The 21393-nt window shown below is 40.8% G+C and overlaps 1 protein-coding gene across 6 annotated transcripts in view; it reads left to right on the plus strand.

The window, feature by feature from the left end:
• The first annotated feature begins 3351 nt into the window (after positions 1 to 3351).
• The window catches only part of TFCP2 (transcription factor CP2), a 59324-nt gene continuing 41282 nt past the window's right edge, over positions 3352 to 21393 (plus strand). For 3 of the 6 annotated variants that reach the window (XM_047741676.1, XM_047741681.1, XM_047741682.1), the window contains exon 1: positions 3354 to 4345. In XM_047741676.1, the coding sequence (XP_047597632.1) occupies positions 4224 to 4345 (122 nt within the window). In that variant the 5' untranslated portion in view covers positions 3354 to 4223. Of the gene's footprint in view, positions 4346 to 21393 lie in introns of all 6 variants that reach the window. The other 3 variants (XM_047741677.1, XM_047741678.1, XM_047741679.1) reach the window with 2 other exon arrangements.

The raw sequence follows: 21393 nt of genomic DNA on the forward strand, positions 1-21393 counted from the left end.
TGAGACTTCAAAGGGGAGGAAGATAATTTACAGGAAGATGGGAAGAGCAAACGTTTGGTAAGCAAATGGTTGCCATGGCATGCAGAGACAATGGAGCCAGAAAGGAATCTGAACAGACAGGCCCTATCGAGCTTCCCATAGCTACCATACTTAGTTCATCTTCTTTGTAGTTATCTCTGATGACAGTTCTCTTCCTGGACTAGGCCCTCTATCTAAATTACTTTAGGCAGCTAAAGGGAAGATAAAAGCTCTTCTTCAGCCTTTTCAGGCCTTGACTGACTTTAGCTCAAATTAATCCACAAGCCAGAAATGCACATTTTGGGGAGACTCGTTCTGAACCCCCTCAGTTCCACCTAAACAGTGTCTCATTTCAGGACATAATCTAGGGAAATGAGCCCTTTGCGTATAAGCCTTAGCTCCACCCAGTGGTCTGGAATACTGAATTTGGAGCTCTGTGCCACAGGTGCTCTAATTAATTAGTCATATTTATTATATCTAATAAGAACCATGATTTTCACTGTGGGATGAATTTACTCATACAAAATTTGTTGTATTGATAGGTGGTACTGGATTTCCAGGGGAATACCTGGTGATGTTCTCTTGGAAGGAGAGCTCCCAGGGCTGTCCCTGAAATCCCTGTTTCCAGCCCTGGCACTCCAATTTCACTTTTAGTTACCGTAAGAAAGAGAGAGGAAGAGAAAAGTCCATTCCCCCAGTCATAGCATTCCAGGAGTAAATAGTCTGTAAAATCTTTTCCCCACAGTGGTGTCTGGGCTCACAGACATAAATCTGGACACTGATCTGCATTCCAGTTGGGAGGGACCAAAGCTTAGGAATTACTTCTCATCTTACCCAGTTTATTTTAGAATTAATAAATGGTAAGGAGGACTTCTGAGGCTGTTAAATTTTTTAAAAAATATTTTATTTATTTGACAGAGAGAAAGAAAGCGAGAGAGAGAACACAAGCAGGGGAGTGGGAGAGGGAGAAGCAGGCTTCCTGCTGAGTAGAGAGCCGGATGCGGGCCGGGCCGATAGATCCCAGGACCCAGGGATCATGACCTGAGCTGAGGACAGCTTAACAACTGAGCCACCCCTGTGGCCTTTAGTTTGGTTCAGAATTTAAACTTAAGCTCAAACACTTCTGAGAAGGACAAGTCTGTCTTTTTCTAAATATTTTCCAAAGGAGAGGGCTCCATAAGATTCCTGAATATGGTAATTATCTCTTCCAAACATCTAATATAAATATTCCTTGTTTTATTGTAAATCCATTCACTTTGAGCCATTTTTCTGTATATTAAAAAAATGTTTCATCCAAGATATCCTCATGTGTGCAGTTTGATAATTCAATATTCTCACCTCCACAAGCTTCAGGAGTCACCTCCGAAAAGAATAGGTAGGAAGCAGATCTTTTTAAGGCTAAAACCGTTCACAGAGAGAGTGGCATGATGGTTAGATGTCCAAACTGTGAGATTGGTCAGGCTTCACCACTCACAAACTGGGTGATCCTGAATAAGCCAGTTAATTTTTCTAAGCCTCAGTTTCCTTATCTATGAAATTAATCTAATCATGGTACCTTTCTGACAGGAGAGATGAGAGAATTAAATGAGTTTTTATACTTAAAGCTCCTAGTCGAGACTTTGGCACTGAGGAAAGGCTCAGTAAATGCGAGTCTCTAATTATTACACCAGAGATTTAGAGTTATTTGCCCAGATTATGCATGTAGTGATGAAGCTGTTAATTCAAGGAGGCATGGTTCCACCTAACAGGTATGTAAAAATACTCTGGATACAATGTTTGTTTTGGTTTTTTTTTTTTTTTTAAGATTTTTTACTTATTTATTTGACAGAGAGAGAGATCACAAGCAGGCAGAGAGGGAGGAGGAAGCAGGTTCTCTGCTGAGCAGAGAGCCCGATGCGGGGCTCCATCCCAGGACCCTGAGATCATGACCTGAGCCGAAGGCAGCGGCTTAACCCGCTGAGCCACCCAGGCGCCCCACAATGTTTGTTTACAAAGGATTTTGATTATGGCATCTCTCTTTTGGTTTCTGAGCCCAGGACCAGTTTGGTTTACTTATAAGCACATATTTTGAGACAAAACCTGGCTCTAGGGAAGAAGAAATGGTTTGGAGAGATATTGAAGAATGAAGATATTGAATGAATGAACCAAGACTTGGATGCCAGGGCTTATTAAAGTAAGCCTTGAGCCCTCAAAGAGAATCTTGTGGCTGAAACTGGGGGCATGCTGTTAACTTCATGTCAACCTCTTTTCTTTCTTTCTTTCTTTCTTTTTTTTAACAACAAAGATTTTATTTATTTATTTAACAGAGAGGGATCACAAGTAGGCAGAGCGGCAGGCAGAGAGAGGAGGAAGCCGGCGCTCCGCTGAGCAGAGAGCCCCATGTGGGGCTCCATCCCAGGACCCTGAGCCATGACCTGAGCCGAAGGCAGAGGCTTAACCCACTGAGACACCCAGGTGCCCCAACCTCTTTCCTTTCTTAATTCAATAAGCATTTTTTTTAAAAGTCCTATTGAATGCAGAAACTATACTAGGAGATATGTAGAACACAAGCCTGAAAATTTTTTTTTTCTCTTATTTAGGAAATCGCAGTGTAGTGAAAAAGGCAGATATATACGACTCGAGACAAAATGTAAAAAGTTCAATAATGGAATACAACAATGAACCAATACTTTAACATATAGGCAACATTTTATAGGAAAAAAATATCAGACTTTGGAATCAGTTCTGATTCCCCATGGCAGGGCAATTTAGCTGTGGCAAATTTCAGACGCCTAGGCTCCTTTTCCTATTGGTAAAATGAGGGTCATCATCCTTAGCTTTAGGACTATAATTCCAAATACAAGATTGTCTTGAGGATTACTAATAATGTCATAAAGTTCCTGGTGTATAGTTGATGCTTGATAAACAACGAAGGAAGGTGGAGCAGGGATGGTTATCCCTACTTTTCAAATGAGGAATCGAACTCAACGAGATTTAGCGATTATTCGAGAATCACCAAACTAGTTGTGAAGACGCCAGCCTAAATCCTAATCTTCAGTCCACGACCTTTTTAAAAACTCGAACTTCCACCCATCTCGTGCTTTTCTGCTCAAATTTATTAGGGAGAACGCGGACGATGAGGATAAGCGGAGTCTTGACCTTCCAAGAGGTGAGTTTAAGGAAAGAGATTATTCCAGGAGCAAAGGAGCACCTACAGGGAGCGCGAGAAAAACAGTGCAGACTCCTCCCCGAGAAGGAGTAGGTTGGGTAAGACCAGAGTGAAGGCTCCACCCACGCCCTAGAGTGCGGACTCCGTACACAGCGGAAGGCAGTCCTGCGGTGGCCACAGAGAAGGCCATTTAAACCCGAGACACCTGACGCACGCCGGGTCCTCTCCTGGACCGCCCAGCCCATCCTCGGGGGCGGGGCCGTGGCGCAGCTAGCCTACTATCGCTGGCGAAGCCCACGAACTCTCTTCCTCATTGGCGAGCCGCAGGGTGACGTCACGCTCTCCGGACCCGCAAAGGAAGAGGGCGCCATGATTGGTTGGCGCTGGGGCGGCGGGCGGTGGAGGACCCTGGCGAGTCCGGGTTTCCCGTGGGTGCTGGACTTTCCCCTTCCATGTTTTCAGGCCGTGGGGGACTGCAGAGGACGGGGAGTTGGCTCGGCGGAGACCTGGATTTGGTTCTAAGAGCCTCGGGGTTGAGAAGGGGTGACCGGAAGTGATCGTGGGACTGACCGGAAGCGAGGCCTGGAGGGGAAAGAGAGAGCGGGTCCCCAGAGGGAGGGGGGCTTCCCGCAGAAGGGGATAGGGGGGAAAGGTGCGAAAGCGGCGTGGGAGCGCCGGGTGGGCAGCGGGTCGCTGCTGCTGGTCTGTTTGGAAGGCAGCGAGTGACCCCCACGAGCTCAAGGGGAGAGCCCAAGGATTGAGAGTACGGGAGTCCAGGGCTGCCTCGGGGGAATCTGGAATAGTTAAACCAAGGGCCCCGCGCGCGGCCTCAGAGAGCTGGGTGGGAGGGATTTTGGAAGTCGAGGCAGGAGCTAGGAGCCGAGGGTATGGCAGATTAGTTGTGCGGGCAGTGTGCTTCAGACTTGGGGTTGGCCAGGGGGAACTGCGTGGGAGATCTTGGTTTGGAGTTTTCGACAGTCTTGGCCCCATTGGGTAGAATCACACTACTTGCCTTTGTACAAGAAACGGTGTCTCCTGGGGCAAGGAAGGAGCCAGCATGGCCTGGGCTCTGAAGCTGCCTCTGGCCGATGAAGTGATTGAATCTGGGCTGGTGCAGGACTTTGATGCTAGTCTGTCCGGGATCGGCCAGGAACTGGGTGCTGGTGCCTATAGCATGAGGTGAGTGAGATTTTTCCCAGACCCTGCACCTTCTAAATAACAAAAGCAGGAAAGAGAATGGCGGGGGGGGGGGGGGGGGGGGGGGATGAGGAGAGGTATTTAGTTAAATAAGCTGTCTGCGGTTAGGGAACATTGACTTGTTTCTTTGTAGCTTTGAATAGTGACTATTGTGGAAGAAATGGAACAAGAGATTGTAGGCAGTGTCAAGTCTGTGCAGGTTCAGTGGAAGAAGCAAGAAAGGCCCTTGGTTAGCAAAACAGATGAATGTTGAGAGGCTGTTTGTTGTGCCAATGTGGGAGACTTGGAGACCAATAGGGTGGTGTGTGTCTGTATGTGTGTGTCTGTGTGTATGCGGGTAGGTTGGACTGAAGTGTGTGAAGGGGCCACACTGAGCATATTAGGGATGTCTGGGAGTTGGGAGCTGGGGCTTAATGATGAATATGGTTGATTGCTTATTGGATGGAAATTTGAGACGTTGGTGAAAAAGTCCACACATCTGTGCTTTAGCCAGCCTTTTTTGGATAATTGTGGGATGTCTGCCTTTTAAAACATAAACTAGGAAAAGAAAAAGTATCAGGGAACTTTTAGAGACTTAGAGACTTTAGTGTATCAAGTCAAATGTTGATAATAAAAATCTCCTATGAAAGTAGCATAACTTCCCATGTAGTTTATTTGCATGCATTAGCTACTTCATTCCCCCAATATAGTTTGTTTCATTTATGAGATGCACAATAATCATACCTGGAAATGTTGAAACATCTGCACCTTAGGGTTACATGGAATATAATTGGGTTTCCAAATGCATTATAAGTCTCAGTCTAAGTAAGTGAGGCAAAAGAGACTTTAGAAAGTCAGTTTGAATTTATGAGTTTATAGGGAAAGTATGTTTTTTAATGGGGAAAGTAGACAAATTTTGTATTCTGATATTGAGATCCTTTGAGAGTTATGCAATGTAAAATTCTTGTCTTTTTCCCTGCTAAACCAAAATGGATTTTCTTCAGTGAAGTAAAATAATGAGATAGAACTTAATACTTCATCTTTAGGAATATTTGCTTACAGTTAGAATAATAAAGGTTATCCTTGTATACACATTTTAGTGATTTTTCAGGGAAATTTAAGCGCTATCACGCAATGTTCATAGTGTTGGGAAATTTCACTCTAGTTTTGCCTGTCCTTGTTTACATAAGGCTACCCTTAAAAATAGAGATTATCTTGGTCTGAAAGTAAATGTCCCAACCCTGAGCTTGCACAGCAGTAGCTGACATAATATTTGACAAAATTCATGCTGTTGTTCGTGTAAAGACTAACACAGCAAAAAGTTAGGTTTTCTCTAGATTTTCAGAGGATGAAGATAGTTAAATATAACTGTACTTGTAAAAATAGTTGACACATCAACAAACTTTCTGTGCATCTGTTAGGTGCTTTCTGTACCAGGCAACCTTACATTTAAAAATGCTTTCCTATGTCATACCCTCAGTGGTCTTCACTGGTATTAGCACAGTGGTTGGTGTATTTACACATTTATAATTTTTTTCCAACATCAGTTGTACAAGAGTTTTCAGACATCACTTCTCTTTTCTCTAGAGCACAGTGTGCCAAAATTTGAAGTATTTTTCTTTGTTTTCATCTTACTCTTTTATGCGTTTTGCTCTTTTCACTCTTCTCTTGACTCTGATACGAATTTAATCATTTGTGTTAACTTGCATTAATTAGACATCAGTTCTCAAACTTTAGTATTCATGAGAGTCATCCAGAGTATCTCTTAAAAATAGTTTCCAGGCTGGAAACTATTGGGTGGCTCTGTGGGTTAAAGCCTCTACCTTCTGCTCAGGTCATGGTCTCAGGGTCCTGGGATCCAGCCCCACATTGGGTTCTTTGCTCAACAGGGAGCCTGCTTCCCCTCTCTCTCTGCCTGCCTCTCTGCCTACCTGTGATTTCCATCTGTCAAATAAATAAAATCTTTTAAAACAAAACAAAACAAAACATAGTTTCCAGGGACATCTGGTTGGCCCAGTGGGTTAAGCGTCTGCCTTTGGCTCGGTTTGTGATACCGGGGTCCTGGGATGGAGTCCCACATCAGGCTCTCTGCTTTGCCAGGAACCTGCTTTTCCCTCTGCCTTTGCCTCTCTCTATCTCTCTCTCTGTCTCTCACGAATAAATAAATAAAATCTTAAAAAAAAAAAAAAGTTCCCAGGGCCTCATCTTTAGTGATTTTCTGGGGCACAGGCCAGAAATCTGATTTTCAAAACAAGTTCTTAGATTTTGGTGCAGGTAGTCCAAGGACCACATCTCCAGAAACACTGACTGGAGGCGTTTTCATACACAAAGGCAATGATTCTTTACTCTTTGTTTTTCTCCCTTTAATTAAACCTTGTAATCAATTTTCCTACACCTTTTTAGGGAAAAGGTGCTCTTTGACAAGCTATTTGTTTTGTAAAATACATTCCCTGATGTATTCTTTTTACCCTAATTTGTGTTTTTTGTTGCATCTTACAATGGTTTCACTTCAAATCTATTGATTTATATTTTACAAAGATTCATCTTAACTAGATTTGTTTTGGACTCTTGATCTGCCATTGTATTCAGTAATATTCTTTTTCTAAGTGGTTCTTTAATATTCTTACTTTTCTCCTTACATTTTAATACATGGAACAAGTTTTATAGTTGAAATAAGGGAAATTCCCTGAAAACGTGCTAAGGGAAAGGAGCCAGTCAAAAAAGACCACACAACATATGATTCCACTTTTATGAAATGTCCAGAATAGGCAAACCTATAGAGACAGAAAGTAGAACAGTGGTTGACTAGAGCCTGGAGAAAGAGGTAATGGAGAGTGACTGCTAATGGTACTAGGTTTTTTTGCGGGGGGGGGGGGGGATTAATAAAAATGTTCTAAAATTATCGAAAAAAAAAAATGTTCTAAAATAGTGGTGAGGGGAACCTGGCTGGCTCAGTCGGTAGAGCATGTGACCCAAGATCATGAGTTTGAGTCCCGTATTGAGTGTAGAGATTACTTAAAATGTATACATACATACTTATATAAAATCAGTTGTCATTGTTGCACAATTCCGACTACACTAAAGACAAGTGAACTATACACTTTAGATAGGTGATTGTATAGTATATGAATTGTATCAAAATAGAGCTTTTTTATTTTAAGATTTTATTTATTTGACAGAGAGATCACAAGTAGGCGGAGAGGCAGGCAGAGAGAGAGAGAGAGGGAAGCAGGCTCCATGCTGAGCAGAGAGCCTGATGCTGGGCTCGATCCCAGGACCCTGAGATCATGACTAAAGGCAGAGGCCTAACCCACTGAGCCACCCAGGCACCCCAAAATGAGCTGTTATTGAAGAAGGACTCTCTCTTGGACTCTGTCTCAAAATCTTTTTTTAAAAAGTAAAGAGAATTAAATTTTGTAGTTTATTTGTTTATTTATTTATGGTGGGCAGCAGAGCAAGGTTTATTGAGAGTACAAAGCTCCTGAAGAAGGAGGGGACCCATGAGGTTTGCCTAGATTTTGTAGTTTAAAAAGAATTCTCCATCTTTCATTTTTTTTAATGTTGAGGTGGAATTCACATCATAAAAATTAACCATTTTAAAGTGAACAATTCAGTGTTATTAGTATATCCACAATGTTGTGCGACCACCACCTCATCAATCCAAAAGAAATCCAAAAGTTACTCCCCATTTCCCCCTCCCCTTTCTCCCTGGAGTCTGTAAGGATTTACCTATTCTGGATATTTCATGTAAATAGAGTCATATAATGTGTGACCTTTTGTGTTTGGTTTCTTTCACTTAGCATGATGTTTTCAGGGTCCATTCAGGTTGTAGCATGTCTCAGGACTTCTGTATTTCATTCCTTTTTATGTCTGAATAGTCCATCATATGTATATATTACAGCTTGTTTATCTCTTCATCCATTGGTAGATGTAGGGGTGGTTTCCACCTTTTGACTGTTAAGAATAATGCTAATTATCATGCTTATAAAGGAGATGACCATGAAATGTTTATAAGCATTTATTTACAAATTTCCATGTAGCTTTCTTTTAATTGAGGTATAATTGATATATAACATTGTATTAGTTTAAGGTGTGGAACATAATGATATTTGTATAAATTGCAAAGTGATCAGAACAATAAGTCTAGTTAACATCTTTCATCATACATAGTTAAAAAAAATTGTTTTCTTGTGATGACAACTTTTAAGATCTACTCTCTCAGCAACTTTCAAATATGCAACACAGTATTATTGACTGTAATCACCATGCTGTACTAGACATGTTTTCATTTCTCTTGGATATATTTTTAGGCCTGGAATTGCTGGGTCATATGGTAATTCTATGCTTAACTCTCTCTCTCTCTCTCTCTCTTTTTTTTTTTTTTTCATTTGAAGACTTTTAGAGCAGTTTTAAGCTCACAGAAATACTGAGAGGAAGGTATACCCCTTGCCTCCATACATGTATACTCTCCCCTTTTACCAGCAGCCTTTACCAGAGTAGTCCGCACTCTGTACCTATATTGATGAACCTACATTGATGTATCATAATCACCCAGAGCCCCTAGCTTAACCTTAGAGTTCACTCTTGGTGGTGTACATTCTATGGTTTTGGAAAAATATATATTGACATGTATCCGTCATTAGAGTATCATACAGAATATTTTCTCTGCCTTAGAAATCCTCTTGTGTTCTGCCTGTTCATTCCCTCACCCCCACCCAACCCTGACAATCACTGATTTTTTTTAGTGTTTCCAGTTTTGCCTTTACAGAATGTCATATAATTGGAATCATGCAATATGTAGCCTTTTCAGATTAGCTTCTTTCACTTAGAAATATGCATTTAAGGGCGCCTGGGTGGCTCAGTGGATTAAAGCCTCTGCCTTCGGCTCGGGTCGTGATCCCAGGGTCTTGGGATCGAGCCCCACGTCGGGCTCTCTGCTCAGCAGGGAGCCTGCCTCCCCCTCTCTCTCTGCCTGCCTCTCTGCCTCCTTGTGATTTCTGTCTGTCAAATAAATAAATAAATCTTAAAAAAAAAATTAAAAAAAGAAATATGCATTTAACCTGCCTCCATGTCTTTTTATGGCTTGATAGCTAGTTTCTTTTTTAAGTGCTCAATAGTGTAGTCCGGATGTATCACAGTTTATTCATTCATCTACTGAAGGATATCTTGTTTCTGTTCAAGTTTTGGCAGTTATGAATAAAACTGTTATAAAACATCCATGTGCAGGGTTTTGTGTGGAGATAGTTTCCGACTCCTTTGGGTAAGTAATAGCAAGGAATGCAATTCTAGATCATATAGTAAGAGTAGGTTTAGGATTTTTGTGGTTTTTTTTTCCTGGTATTTTCCCAGCTTTATTATTTCTTTTAATTTTTATTGTTAACATAATGTATTATTTGTTCATGGGTACAGGTCTGTGATTCATCAGTCTTACACAATACACAGTGCTCAACACAACACATACCCTCCCCAGTGTCCATCACCTAGCCACCCCATCCCTCCCACCCGCCTCCACTCCAGAGTATGTTTAGTTTTTGTAAGAACCTGCCAAGCTGTCCTCCAAACTGGCTGTACCATTTTGCATTCCCCCTGGAAATTAGTGAGAGCTCCCTTTGCTTTACATCCTTGTCAGTATTTGGTGTTGTCAGTGTTCCAGATTTTGGCCATTCTAATAGGTGTGTAGTATTACTAAAGAACTGTGAAGTTCAAGAACTGTCAAGCTGTTCCAGCTTATGTTCCACCAGCAATGTACAAGTGGTCCTCTTTCTCTACACTCGTGTCAGCACTTCTTATTTCCTGTTTTCTTTCTGTTGTTGTTGTTCTGATGAAATCCATCCTAGTGAGGGTGAAGTGTGGTTGTGTTTTGCTATATTCCTTTGTGACTGTGAAGTTGAACATCTTTTCATGTGCTTGCTGGCGATTTGTATCTATATCTTCTTTGGAGACATGTCTATTCAAGTCTTTCTTTGTTTGGGTTTTGGTTTTGTTTGTTTGTTTGTTTTTAAGATTTATTTATTTATTTTTAGAGAGTGAGAGAACAAGAGAGGACATGCATGAGAGTGAGCACGTGGTGGGAGGAGCAGAGGGAGAGACTCTTCAAGCAGACTCCTAGATGAGTGTGTAGCCTGTAGTGGGGCTTGATTCCACCACCCACGATATCATGACCTGAGCCAAAACCAAGAGTTGGCCACTCAACTGACTGAGCCACCCAGGTTGCCCCTGCTTATTTTTTTGAATATATTATTTTTAAATAATCTCTACACCCAACATAGGGCTCAAAGTCGCCACTCTTGAGATCAAGAGTTGCATGTTCTACCAACTGAGCCAGCCAGGTGCCCCATCAGCTTATGGTCTCCAACTTATGATGGTTCACCTTACGATTTTTTGACTTTGCAGTAGTGCGAAAGTGATTTGCATTCAGTAGAAACTGTACTTCTGATTTTGAATTTTGAACTTTTATTGGGCTGGGGAAATGCAATACGATAATTTCTCATGATGCTAGGCAGTGGCATTGAGCCCCAGCTCCCAGTCAGCCAGGTGATCATGAGGGTAAACAAATAATACACTTATAAATACTCTGTATGCATACAACCATTCAATTTTTTACTTTCAGTACAGTATTCGATAAGTTATATGATTTTCGACACTTTATTATAAAATAGGCTTTGTGTAAGATGATTTTACCCAACTGTCTGCTAATGTACACTTGTTCTGAGTACAGTTAAGGTAGTAAGCTAGGCTAAGCTATGATGTTGGTAGGTTAGATGTATTAAATACATATTTGACTAACAATATTTTCAACTTAGGATGGGTTTATTGGTACATAACCCCATTGTAAGTCAAGGAAGATCTGTATGTGTCTTTCATATCATTGGTTAAATTTACTCATGCGTATTTTATTCTTTTCGATGCTATTATACATGGAATTGTTCTCTTAATTTCCTTTTTGGATTGTTTATTGCTGGTCTCTAGAAACAACTGATTTTATGTGTGTTGATCTTATATCCTGCAACTTTGTTGAATTCACTTATTAGCTCAAGTAGTAGTTTTCTGGATCCTATGGGATTTTCTATATGGAGAATCATGTATAGTTCACTTTTTCTTTTCCTATTTGTATGCGTTTATTTTTTTAATTTTTATTTTTCTTGCATAATTGTTCTTGCAAGGGCTTCCAGTACCATGCTGAATAGCAGTGGTGAAAGTGGGTATCCTTATCTTATTCCTGATTTATAAGGAAAGCTTTCAGTCTTCACCATTGAGCTGTGAATTTTTCATAAATGGCCTTTTATTTTATTTTTTTATTTTTATTTTTTAAAAGATTTTATTTATTTATTTGACAGACCGAGATCACAAGTAGGCAGAGAGGCAGGCAGAGACGGGGTGGGGGGGTGGGAAGCAGGCTCCCTGCTGTGCAGGGAGCCCGATGCTGGGCTCGATCCCTGGATCCTGGGACCATGACCTGAGCCGAAGGCGGAGGCTTTAACCCACTGAGCCACCCAGGTGCCCCATAAATGGGCTTTTAATATTAAGGAAATTTATTTTTATTCCTAACCAGCTCCGTGTGTGTGTGTGTGTGTGTGTGTGTGTGTGTGTGTGTGTGTGTGTTTTATTGTGGTAAAATACATGTAAAATTTACCATTTTAGCTGTCTTTAACTGTACAGTCAGTTCAGTGGCATTAAATACATTCACACTGTTGCACAATTATTACCAGCATCCATCTCCAGACTTTTTTCATCATCCCAAACTGAAACTCTCTACTCATTAATCACTAACTTGCCTGGTCCCTGGCACCACCATTCCTCTTTCTGTCTCTATGAATTTGACACTCTAGGAGTCTCATATAGTGGAATCCTACAAATTTGTCCTTATGTGCCTGCCTTATTTCACTTAGCATAATGTCATGAAGGTTTTGCCTGGTGTTTTTAATCATGAAGATTTGTTAAATTTTGTGCAGTGCCTTTTCTGTGTCTGTTGAGATGATCATGTGGTATATTACATTGATCTCCTTATGTTGAACCATCTTGTATTTCTGGGAAAAATCCCACTTAGTTATAGTGTATAATCATTTTAATGTGCTATTAGATTCAGTTTGATAGTATTTTGTTGAGGATTTTTGTCTTTATTCAGGGATATTAGTCTGTAGTGTTTTTTTCCCCGTGCTGTTTTTGTCTGGCTTTGGTGTAGGGATAATGCTGGCATTGTAGAATGTTAGAAAGTGTTCTCTTTTTTTGGAAGAGTTTGAGCAAGATTGGTGTTCTTTTTTTTTTTTTTTTTAAAGATTGGTGTTAATTCTTTAAGTGTTTTTGTAGAATTCACCAATGAAGGCATCTGCTTTTAGACTTTTATTTGTTGAGAGATTTTGATTACTAATTCAATCTGTTGTTATAGGTCTGTTGAGGTTTGCTATTTCCTCAGTCAGTTCGGTGTTTTGTTTCTAGAAAAAGTTTTTGTATCTAAATTATCTTATTTTTTGGTATAAAATTGTGCATAGTGTTCTCTTACAATCCTTTCCTTTCTGTAAAGTTGGTGGTAATAGCCCACTTTCATTTCTGATTTATTTGTTTGTGTCTTCTCCCTTTTTTTCCTGGGCAGTCTAGCTAAGCATTGTCAATTTTATTGATTTTTTGAAGAACTGGCTTTTGGGGTGCCTGGGTGGCTCAGGTCATGATCCCAGGGTCCTGAGATGGAGCCTTGCATTGGGCTCCCTGCTCAGCAGGAAGCCTGCTTCTCCCTTTCCCACTTCTCCTGCTTGTATTCCCTCTCTTGCTGTCTCTCTCTCTCTCCCGAAAAAATAAAATCTTAAAAAAAAAAAAAAAAGAACTGGCTTTTGGTTTTGTGGATTCACTACTATTTTTTTTTTTTTTCAATTTTCTACTTCATTTTCCCCTCATCATCTTTATTATTTGTTTTCTTCTGCTGGTTTTGGATTTTGTTTGTTTGTTTGTTTGTTTTTCCTTAAAAGATAAACTTAGATTATTTGATTTGAAGTCTTTCTTCCTTTTTTTTTTTTTTTTTAAAGATTTTATTTATTTATTTGACAGAGAGAGATCACAAGTAGACAGAGAGGCAGGCAGAGAGAGAGAGAGAGGGAAGCAGGCTCCCTGCTGAGCAGAGAGCCCGATGTGGGACTCGATCCCAGGACCCTGAGATCATGACCTGAGCCGAAGGCAGCGGCTTAACCCACTGAGCCACCCAGGCGCCCTCTTTCTTCCTTTTTATGTAGGCATTTGCAGCTGTGGATTTCCCCAAGTACTGCTTTCACTGTGTCCTATAAGTTTTGGTATATTGTGTTTTCATTTGTCTCAGTATTTTCTCTCTCTCTCTCTTTTTTTTTTTTTTTTTTTTTGAGATTTTATTTATTTAATTGACAGACAGTGAGAGAGGGAATACAAGCAGGGGGAGTGGGAGAGGGAAGTAGAGAGAGAAGCAGGCTTCCCACTGAGCAGGGAGCCCAATATGGGTCTCTATCCAAGGACCCTGGGATCATTACCTGAGCTGAAGGCAGACACTTAATGGCTGAGCCACTCAGGTACCCCATCTCAGTATTTTCTAATTTCCCTACTGATTTTTTTCTTTGACTCATTGGTTGTTTGAGAGTGTGTTGCTTAATTTCCACATATTTGCAAATTTTACAGTTTTCCTTTTCCTTTTATTGATTCCTAGCTTCATTCCATTATGGTCAGAGAAAATTGGTATGATTTTGATTTTTTAAAAGTTACTGAGAATTGGTTTATGGCCAAACATGTGGTCTACCCTGGAGAATGATTTATGTGTGTTTGAGAAGAATATATATTTTCCTGTTGTTGGTTGAAGTGTTCTGTATATGTCTGTTATGTATGGTTGATTTATAATTGTTCAAGTTGTTCAAGTCCTCTGTTATTGATCTTCTGTCTAGATGTCCTATTCATTATTTAAAGTGAGAGTATTGAAGTCTCTAACCATTGTGGTAGAAATGTCTATTTTTAGGGGCGCCTGGGTGGCTCAGTGGGTTAAGCTGCTGCCTTCGGCTCGGGTCATGATCTCAGGGTCCTGGGATCGAGTCCCACATCGGGCTCTCTGCTCAGCAAGAAGCCTGCTTCCCTCTCTCTCTCTGCCTGCTTCTCCGTCTACTTGTGATCTCTCTCTGTCAAATAAATAAAATCTTTAAAAAAAAAAAGAAATGTCTATTTTTACCTTCAGTTATTTCAGTGTTTACTTCTTATATTTGGGGATCTCTGTTATTTGGTGTGTACATATTTATATTTTCTTTTTTTAAGATTTTATTTATTTATTTGGCAGAGAGAGGGAGAGCCCATGGGTGCACAAGCAGGCAGAATGGCAGGCAGAAGCAGGCTTCCAGCTGAGCAGGGAGCCCAATGTAGGGCTTGATCCTAGGACCCTGGGATCATGACCTGAGTCAAAGGAAGACACTTTACCAACTGTGCCACCCAGGCATCCCTATAATTATATTTTCTTAATAAATTATCTTTTAAATCAATATAAAAGTTCTTCTTTGTCCCTCGTAACAACTTTTGACTTAGGTTCTGGCTCGTTTGATACTTGGTTAGTTACTGCAGGTCTCTTTTGGTTACTGTTTGCATGGAATATCTTCTTCCATTCTTTTACTTTTAGACTATTTGTGTGTTGTATCCAGAGTGAGTCTTCCGTAAGCACCATATGGTTGGTCATTTAAAAAAGAATCTTTTCTGTCAATCTGTGTCTTAATTGGTGAATTAATCCATTTGTACTTACAGTGATTACTGATAATGAAGGACTAATTTCTCCCATCGTGCTGTTAGTTTTGTGTTTTTTTTTTTAAGATTTTATTTACTTTAGAGAGAGAGAAAGACTGACACTCAGAAGTGGGGGAGGAGCAGAGGTAGAGAGACAAGCAGACTCCGTGCTGAGCACAAAGACTGACACAGGACTCGGTCCCACAACACAGAGATCATGACCTGAGCTGAAATCAAGAGTTGGACACTCAACCAGCTAAGCCACCCAGGCGCCCCAGTGCTATTTGTTTTCTATAGGTCATATATTTTTGTTGTTGTTGTTCCTCAATTACTCTTCTTTTGTGTTTGATTTTTTCCTAAAGTACCATTTTAGTCCCTCTTTATTTCCTTTTTTTTTTCTTTTTGTATATTTTTTAAAGTTATTTTCTTGTGGTTACTGTGGGGATTACAGTTAACATCCTAAGTGTATAGCAGTCTGATTTGGTACCAGCTAGACTTATTGTGGTGATCATTTTGCAATAGATATAAATATGTATATATTGAATCATTATATTGTACACATGAAACTAATATACTCAGGTTTCTTTTCAGATTGTATAAATCTTTCACCTTTTACATCTCAATTTTTAAAAACAGCATACATTAACTCTGTTCCTATCCAATTCTGTTTCCACTTTTTATGTTGTTTTTGTCACCAATTATATCTTTATACATTGTGTGCCTATTACCATAGATTTATAATCATAGTTATATTCATTTGTCCTTTTTTTTCCTTTTTTTTAAAGTGAGCTCTACACCCGACAGTGGGCTTAAACTTACAACTCCAGGATCAAGAGTCATGTGCTCCCCTGACTGAGCCAGTCAGGCACCCTATGCATTTGTCTTTTTTTTTTTTTTTTTTTAAAGATTTTATTTATTTGTCAGAGAGAGAGAGTACACACAGGCAGGCAGAGAGGCAGGCAGAGAGAGAGGAGGAAGCAGGCTCCCTGCCAAGCAAGGAGCCCGATGTGGGACTCGATCCCAGGACCCCAGGATCATGCCCTGAGCTGAAGGCAGCGGCTTAACCGACTGAGCCACCCAGGTGTCCTTGCATTTGTCTTTAAATCATAAAGGAAACAAAAAGAGGAGTTTTATACCAAAAATTCAGTATACTAGCCTTTATATTTATTATGTGACTTGTGTAATGGTGTTTTTTTCTTCATATGACAGTGAGTTACCATCTAGTGTTCTTTCATTTCAGGCTGAGGGATTCCTTTAGCATTTCTTGTAGGGCAGATTTGCTAGTAATGAACTCCCATAGCTTTTGTTGAAAATAGCATAATTTTTTCATCATTTTAAAATTCTTGGCTTTTAGTTTCAGTGCTTTACACATGTCATCCCACTGCCTTCTGGCCTCCATGGTTCTGATGAGCTATTGACTGTTAATTTCATTGAGGTTCCCTCAAAGTATGATGAGTCACTTTCTACTGCTTTGAAAATTGTTTTCCAGTACCTTGAATATAATGCACATTGGTGTGGCTCTCTTCAAATTTATCCTTTTGAAGTTTGTTGAGCTCCTTGGATGTGTAGATTTATGTCTCTCATCAATTTGGAAAGTTTTTTTTGTTTGTTTGGTTTTTTTTGGTTGTTGTTTGGTTTTAATAATTTTTTTTTAGATTTTTTTTTAGATTTTATTTATTTGACAGACAGAGATCACAAGTAGGTGGAGAGGCAGGCAGAGAGAGAGAGGAGGAAGCAGATTCCCTGCTGAGCAGAGAGCCTGATGTGGGGCTCGATCCTAGGACCCTGGGACCATGACCTGAGCCAAAGGCAGAGGCTTTGACCCGCTGAGCCACCCAGGCCCCTGTTGTTTGTTTTTAAATAGATTTTATTTATTAGAGAGAGAGCACAAGTGGGAGAGGGCAGAGGGAGAGAGAGAAGCAGATTCCCTTCCGAGCAGGGATCCTGATGTGGGGCTTGATCCTAGGACCCTGGGATCATGACCCAAGCTGAAGGCAGATGCTTATCTGACTGAGCCACCCAGGCATCCCAATTTGGAAAGTTTTTAACCATTATTTCTTCAAAAATTTTCACCCTCTTTCTCTCCCTCTTCTCCTAGAACTCCCATAATATGTACGTTGTTACTCTTGATGGTGTATCATAGGCCTCTTAGTTTTTTTTTTTTTTTAAGATTTTATTTATTTATTTGACAGATAGAGATCACAGGTAGGCAGCAAGACAGGCAGAGAGAGAGGGGGAAGCAGGCTCCCCGCCGAGCAGAGAGCCCGATGTGGGGCTCGATCCCAGAACCCTGGGATCATGACCTGAGCCGAAGGCAGAGGCTTTAACCCACTGAGCCACCCAGGCGCCCCGCCTCTTAGTTTCTATTCATTTTTCTCCATTCATTTTTCTTTCTGCCCCTCAGTCTGAGTAATCTCGGTTTGCTGCATTCAAGTTTGCTGATTCTTTCTTTTGCTGATCTGATGTGAATCCCTGTAGTGAATTTTTAAGTCTAGCTATTTTACTTTTGGGTCCAGATTTTCTGCTTGTTTCCTTTTTATAACTTTCATCTTTTATTGCTGTTCTTTAATTGTTCATACCTTGTTCTCCTGATCTTCTTTAGTTATTTGTCCATGTTTCCATCAGCAATTTGAGCATATTTAAGGTCTTTGCATATTAAGTCTAGTATCTGGGCTGGCTCAAGGATAATTTCTCTTTTCTTGGCAATTGGCCATGCTTTCCTTTGGCTTTATATGTTTTGTAATTTTTTTGTTTAGAACTAGACATTTTGAGTATTGTAATATGAAGACTCTGGAAATCATATTCTACTCCCTCCCTAGAGATTACTGTTGTTACTTGATTAAAGCTGAGGTCATATGTTTGTGTAGTGACTTTCCCAAAGTATTTTTGCAAAGAGTATGTTCCTTGTTTTATGTTGTCACTGATGTCTTTTCTGTTATCCTTATGGTCAGCCAGTGATTTGACAGAAATTTTCTTAAATGCCTGAATCTAATAAGAGAAGAAAAGAGGGGAAAAGAATGTTCTGTTTCTTTAAATCCTCTTGTCTGACTCTGCTGAGGAAGTCACCTCAGGCATGGGGGTTGAAACAATGGCCAGCCTCTGTGGCAGCTCCTCAGCAATCAGAAGCAGTGATCAACGCTTATAACATTGATTTTTGGAGGACAGGGTCCCCATTGCCCACTCTGACACCAGCAGCTTGCAACAGGATCTCTGGCCACTGCCCCCATAGCTGCCTGCCATGGGACTGGGAGCTGGGGGCAGATAGATGGTATGCCGAATGCTGAAATTCACTAAAATACACCAGCTTCTTTCTTCATCAAACATAATCTTGGATGCTGCTGGTGTTTGACTAGATTCCAGATTTCCAAAACACTTGGTTCAAGCATTTCTTGCCAGCTCAATAGTTACTTTTGGTGGAGGGACCGATTCCTGGAGCTTCCTACTTTGCCGTCTTTCATGACCTCTGTCCTTAATATTTAGCAGTCTTTTACTTGGTCCAGTCCGGCTTCCAGCTTGTCACCCCCACGGCCTCTTGTCTACACAGAAACTTTTATAAGTGAATGTGTATTTTGTTCATTAAAAACAGTAATTTCAGACTGGAAGATTTGCAAAAACACTACAAAGAATTTGTAAATACTCTTCACCAGCATTACTCAGTTGTTAACATTTTGCTATACTTGTTTTATCTTTCTCCCTCCTTTTCTCCAACACCTGTAATTTTTATTTTTATTTTTTTTCTGAACTGTTTAAGGGGTACCTTGGTAGCTCAGTTGGTTAAGTGTCTGACTCTTGATCTCAGCTCAGGTCTCGATCTCAGGGTTATGAGTTCGAGCCCCACATTGGGCTCCATGGGACCCTCCTTGATTGAAAAATAATAAACCATTTAAGTTGCAGATGCAGTGCCTCTTAACACCTAAATACTTCAGTGTGTATGTTTTTCTTTAAGATTTTATTTATTTGAGAGAGAGAAGGAGAGCATGTGCATGTGTGGGAGGAGGGCCAGAGAGAGAAGCAGACTCCCCTGCTGAGTGGGGAGCCCGATGTGGGGTTCAGTTCAAGGACCCTGAGATCATGACCCAAGCCAAAGGCAGATGCTTAACCCAATGAGCCACCCACGTGCCCCTTCCTTGTGTATTTTTTTTTTAAGATTTTATTTATTTATTTGACAGATCACAAGTAGGAAGAGAGGCAGGCAGAGAGAGAGGAGGAAGCAGGCTCCCTGCTGGGCAGAGAGCCCGATGTGGGGCTGGAGCCCAGGACCCTGGGATCATGACCCAAGCCGAAGGCGGAGGCTTTAACCCACTGAGCCACCCAGGGGCCCCTTGACTCTGTTTTTTTTTTTTTTTTTTTAAACTTTATTTATTTATTTATTTATTTGACACATGGGGGTGGGGGGGCGGGGAGAGTGCGCGCGCAATCGCACAAGTAGGAGAAGCAGTAGGCAGAGGGAGAGGGGGAAGCAGGCTCCCACTGAGCAGAGAGCCTGATGTGGGTCTCAGTCCCAGGACCCTGGGATCATGACCTGAGCCGAAGCAAGGCGCTTAACTGATGGAGCCACCCAGGAGCCCCTGACTCTATTTTTATGACATTAAAAACTTGATGAGGACAGGCCAGTTATTTTGTAGAATAGCTCTCAGTTTGGGTTTGTTTGATGTTTGCACATGATAGATTCAGGTTACGCACTTTGGATGGTACTGCTTAAGAAGGGATGCTGAGTTCTTCTCTGTGTATCACATTTTTTTTTTTTTAAAGATTTTATTTATTCATTTGACAGAGAGAAATCACAAGTAGGCAGAGAGGCAGGCAGAGAGAGAGGAGGAAGCAGGCTCCCTGCTGAGCAGAAAGCCCGATGCAGGGCTCGAACCCAGGACCTGGGATCATGACCTGAGCCGAAGGCAGCGGCTTAACCCACTGAGCCACCCAGGCGCCCCTCTGTGTATCACATTAGGGTGCACAATGCTGTTGACTGGTCCCTTACTGGCAGTAAGTTCTGACTGCTAAGTTAAGGTGGTATGTACCAGTTTTCTCCATTATAAATTTATTATTTTGCCTTCTGTAATCAGGAAGTATCTTGTGGGGATATATTCTGAGACTCTGAAAATATCCTGTTACTTTGAAATTTCACCTACCAATTTTAGCGTTTTTGGATGATTCTTGCCGTAATCAGTTTTGTTTATGATGATTGGTAAATGATGATATTCTAATCATGTCTTTCCTTCTGCATTTATTGCTTGGTTTTCTGCTGTAAGAAGGAACTTTCCCTTTTTATGTATTTATGTTTAACAGTGCCGCCTCGGAGATTTTTGCTTTATTCAGCAAATTATTGTTTAAAATTATTGAAGATTATTGTTGTAATCTTCTACTACCACTATATTTTTTTTTAATTTTTTTTTTTAATTTATTTGACAGAGATCACAAGTAGGCAGAGAGGCAGGCAGAGAGAGAGGAAGGAAAGCAGGCTCCCTGCTGAGCAGAGAGCCGATGTGGGGCTCCATCCCAGGACTCTGGGATCATGACCTAAGCCGAACGCAGAGGCTTTAACCCACTGAGCCACCCAGGCACCCCACTACCACTATATATTTTGATCAGAGTGTTCCAGATTTGGCCAGAAGAACCCCTGTAAACGGGCTGTGCAAAGAAGCTTTTTAAAATTAAGGTCTTAAAAAAAAATTAAGATCTTAAGATCTTGTATTGTCTGTTGTCCTGAGATGACTACTAATAACCCTCATTCACTCACCAAAGTATCCCTGTTTAAGTGATACATTTATGATCATTAAATCATCAATAAGGTGATATGATCACCTTATTTAAAACTTAGTAAAAAATGAAATAAAATGTAGAGCAGACCATTTTACTTTTCTCGTGAAAGCTCTCCAGTGATTTTGCATCTCGGTTTGAATTAAAACCTCAGTTCTGGTACTGACCTGCATGGAGCAGTTCTGGTCATCCTTTCTGTATGGATGCAAGAAACATCTTCTCATGGCCTGCTCTGTTCCAATCACCTATGCACACTCCCACCTCAGGGCCTTTGCATTTGCTGTTACTCTTTCTGAAACCACCTTTTACTTTCCCCACCTCCTTTAGGTTCTGCTCAATAGTGGCTTTATCAGAGAGAGGTTCTGTAGCCAGCTTCACATAAAATAGCAAGCACCTCCTTCTCACCACTGCTCTGTCTTCTCTCCTCCGCTCTTTTTCTGAACCTCTGATGTCTTACTCATTTATTTGCCTCTTTCCCCAACTTGAATAAAGTTAACGAAGGCAGTTAATCCCTAGTGTTTTAGAAGGGCATACCTAACAGGTAGTTTGTGTGGATTTATTGGGTGTGTGAACTGAACTTACTC

Source organism: Lutra lutra, chromosome 8, assembly GCF_902655055.1.
Source record: "Lutra lutra chromosome 8, mLutLut1.2, whole genome shotgun sequence".
In the NCBI taxonomy this organism is placed as follows: Eukaryota; Metazoa; Chordata; class Mammalia; order Carnivora; family Mustelidae; genus Lutra; species Lutra lutra.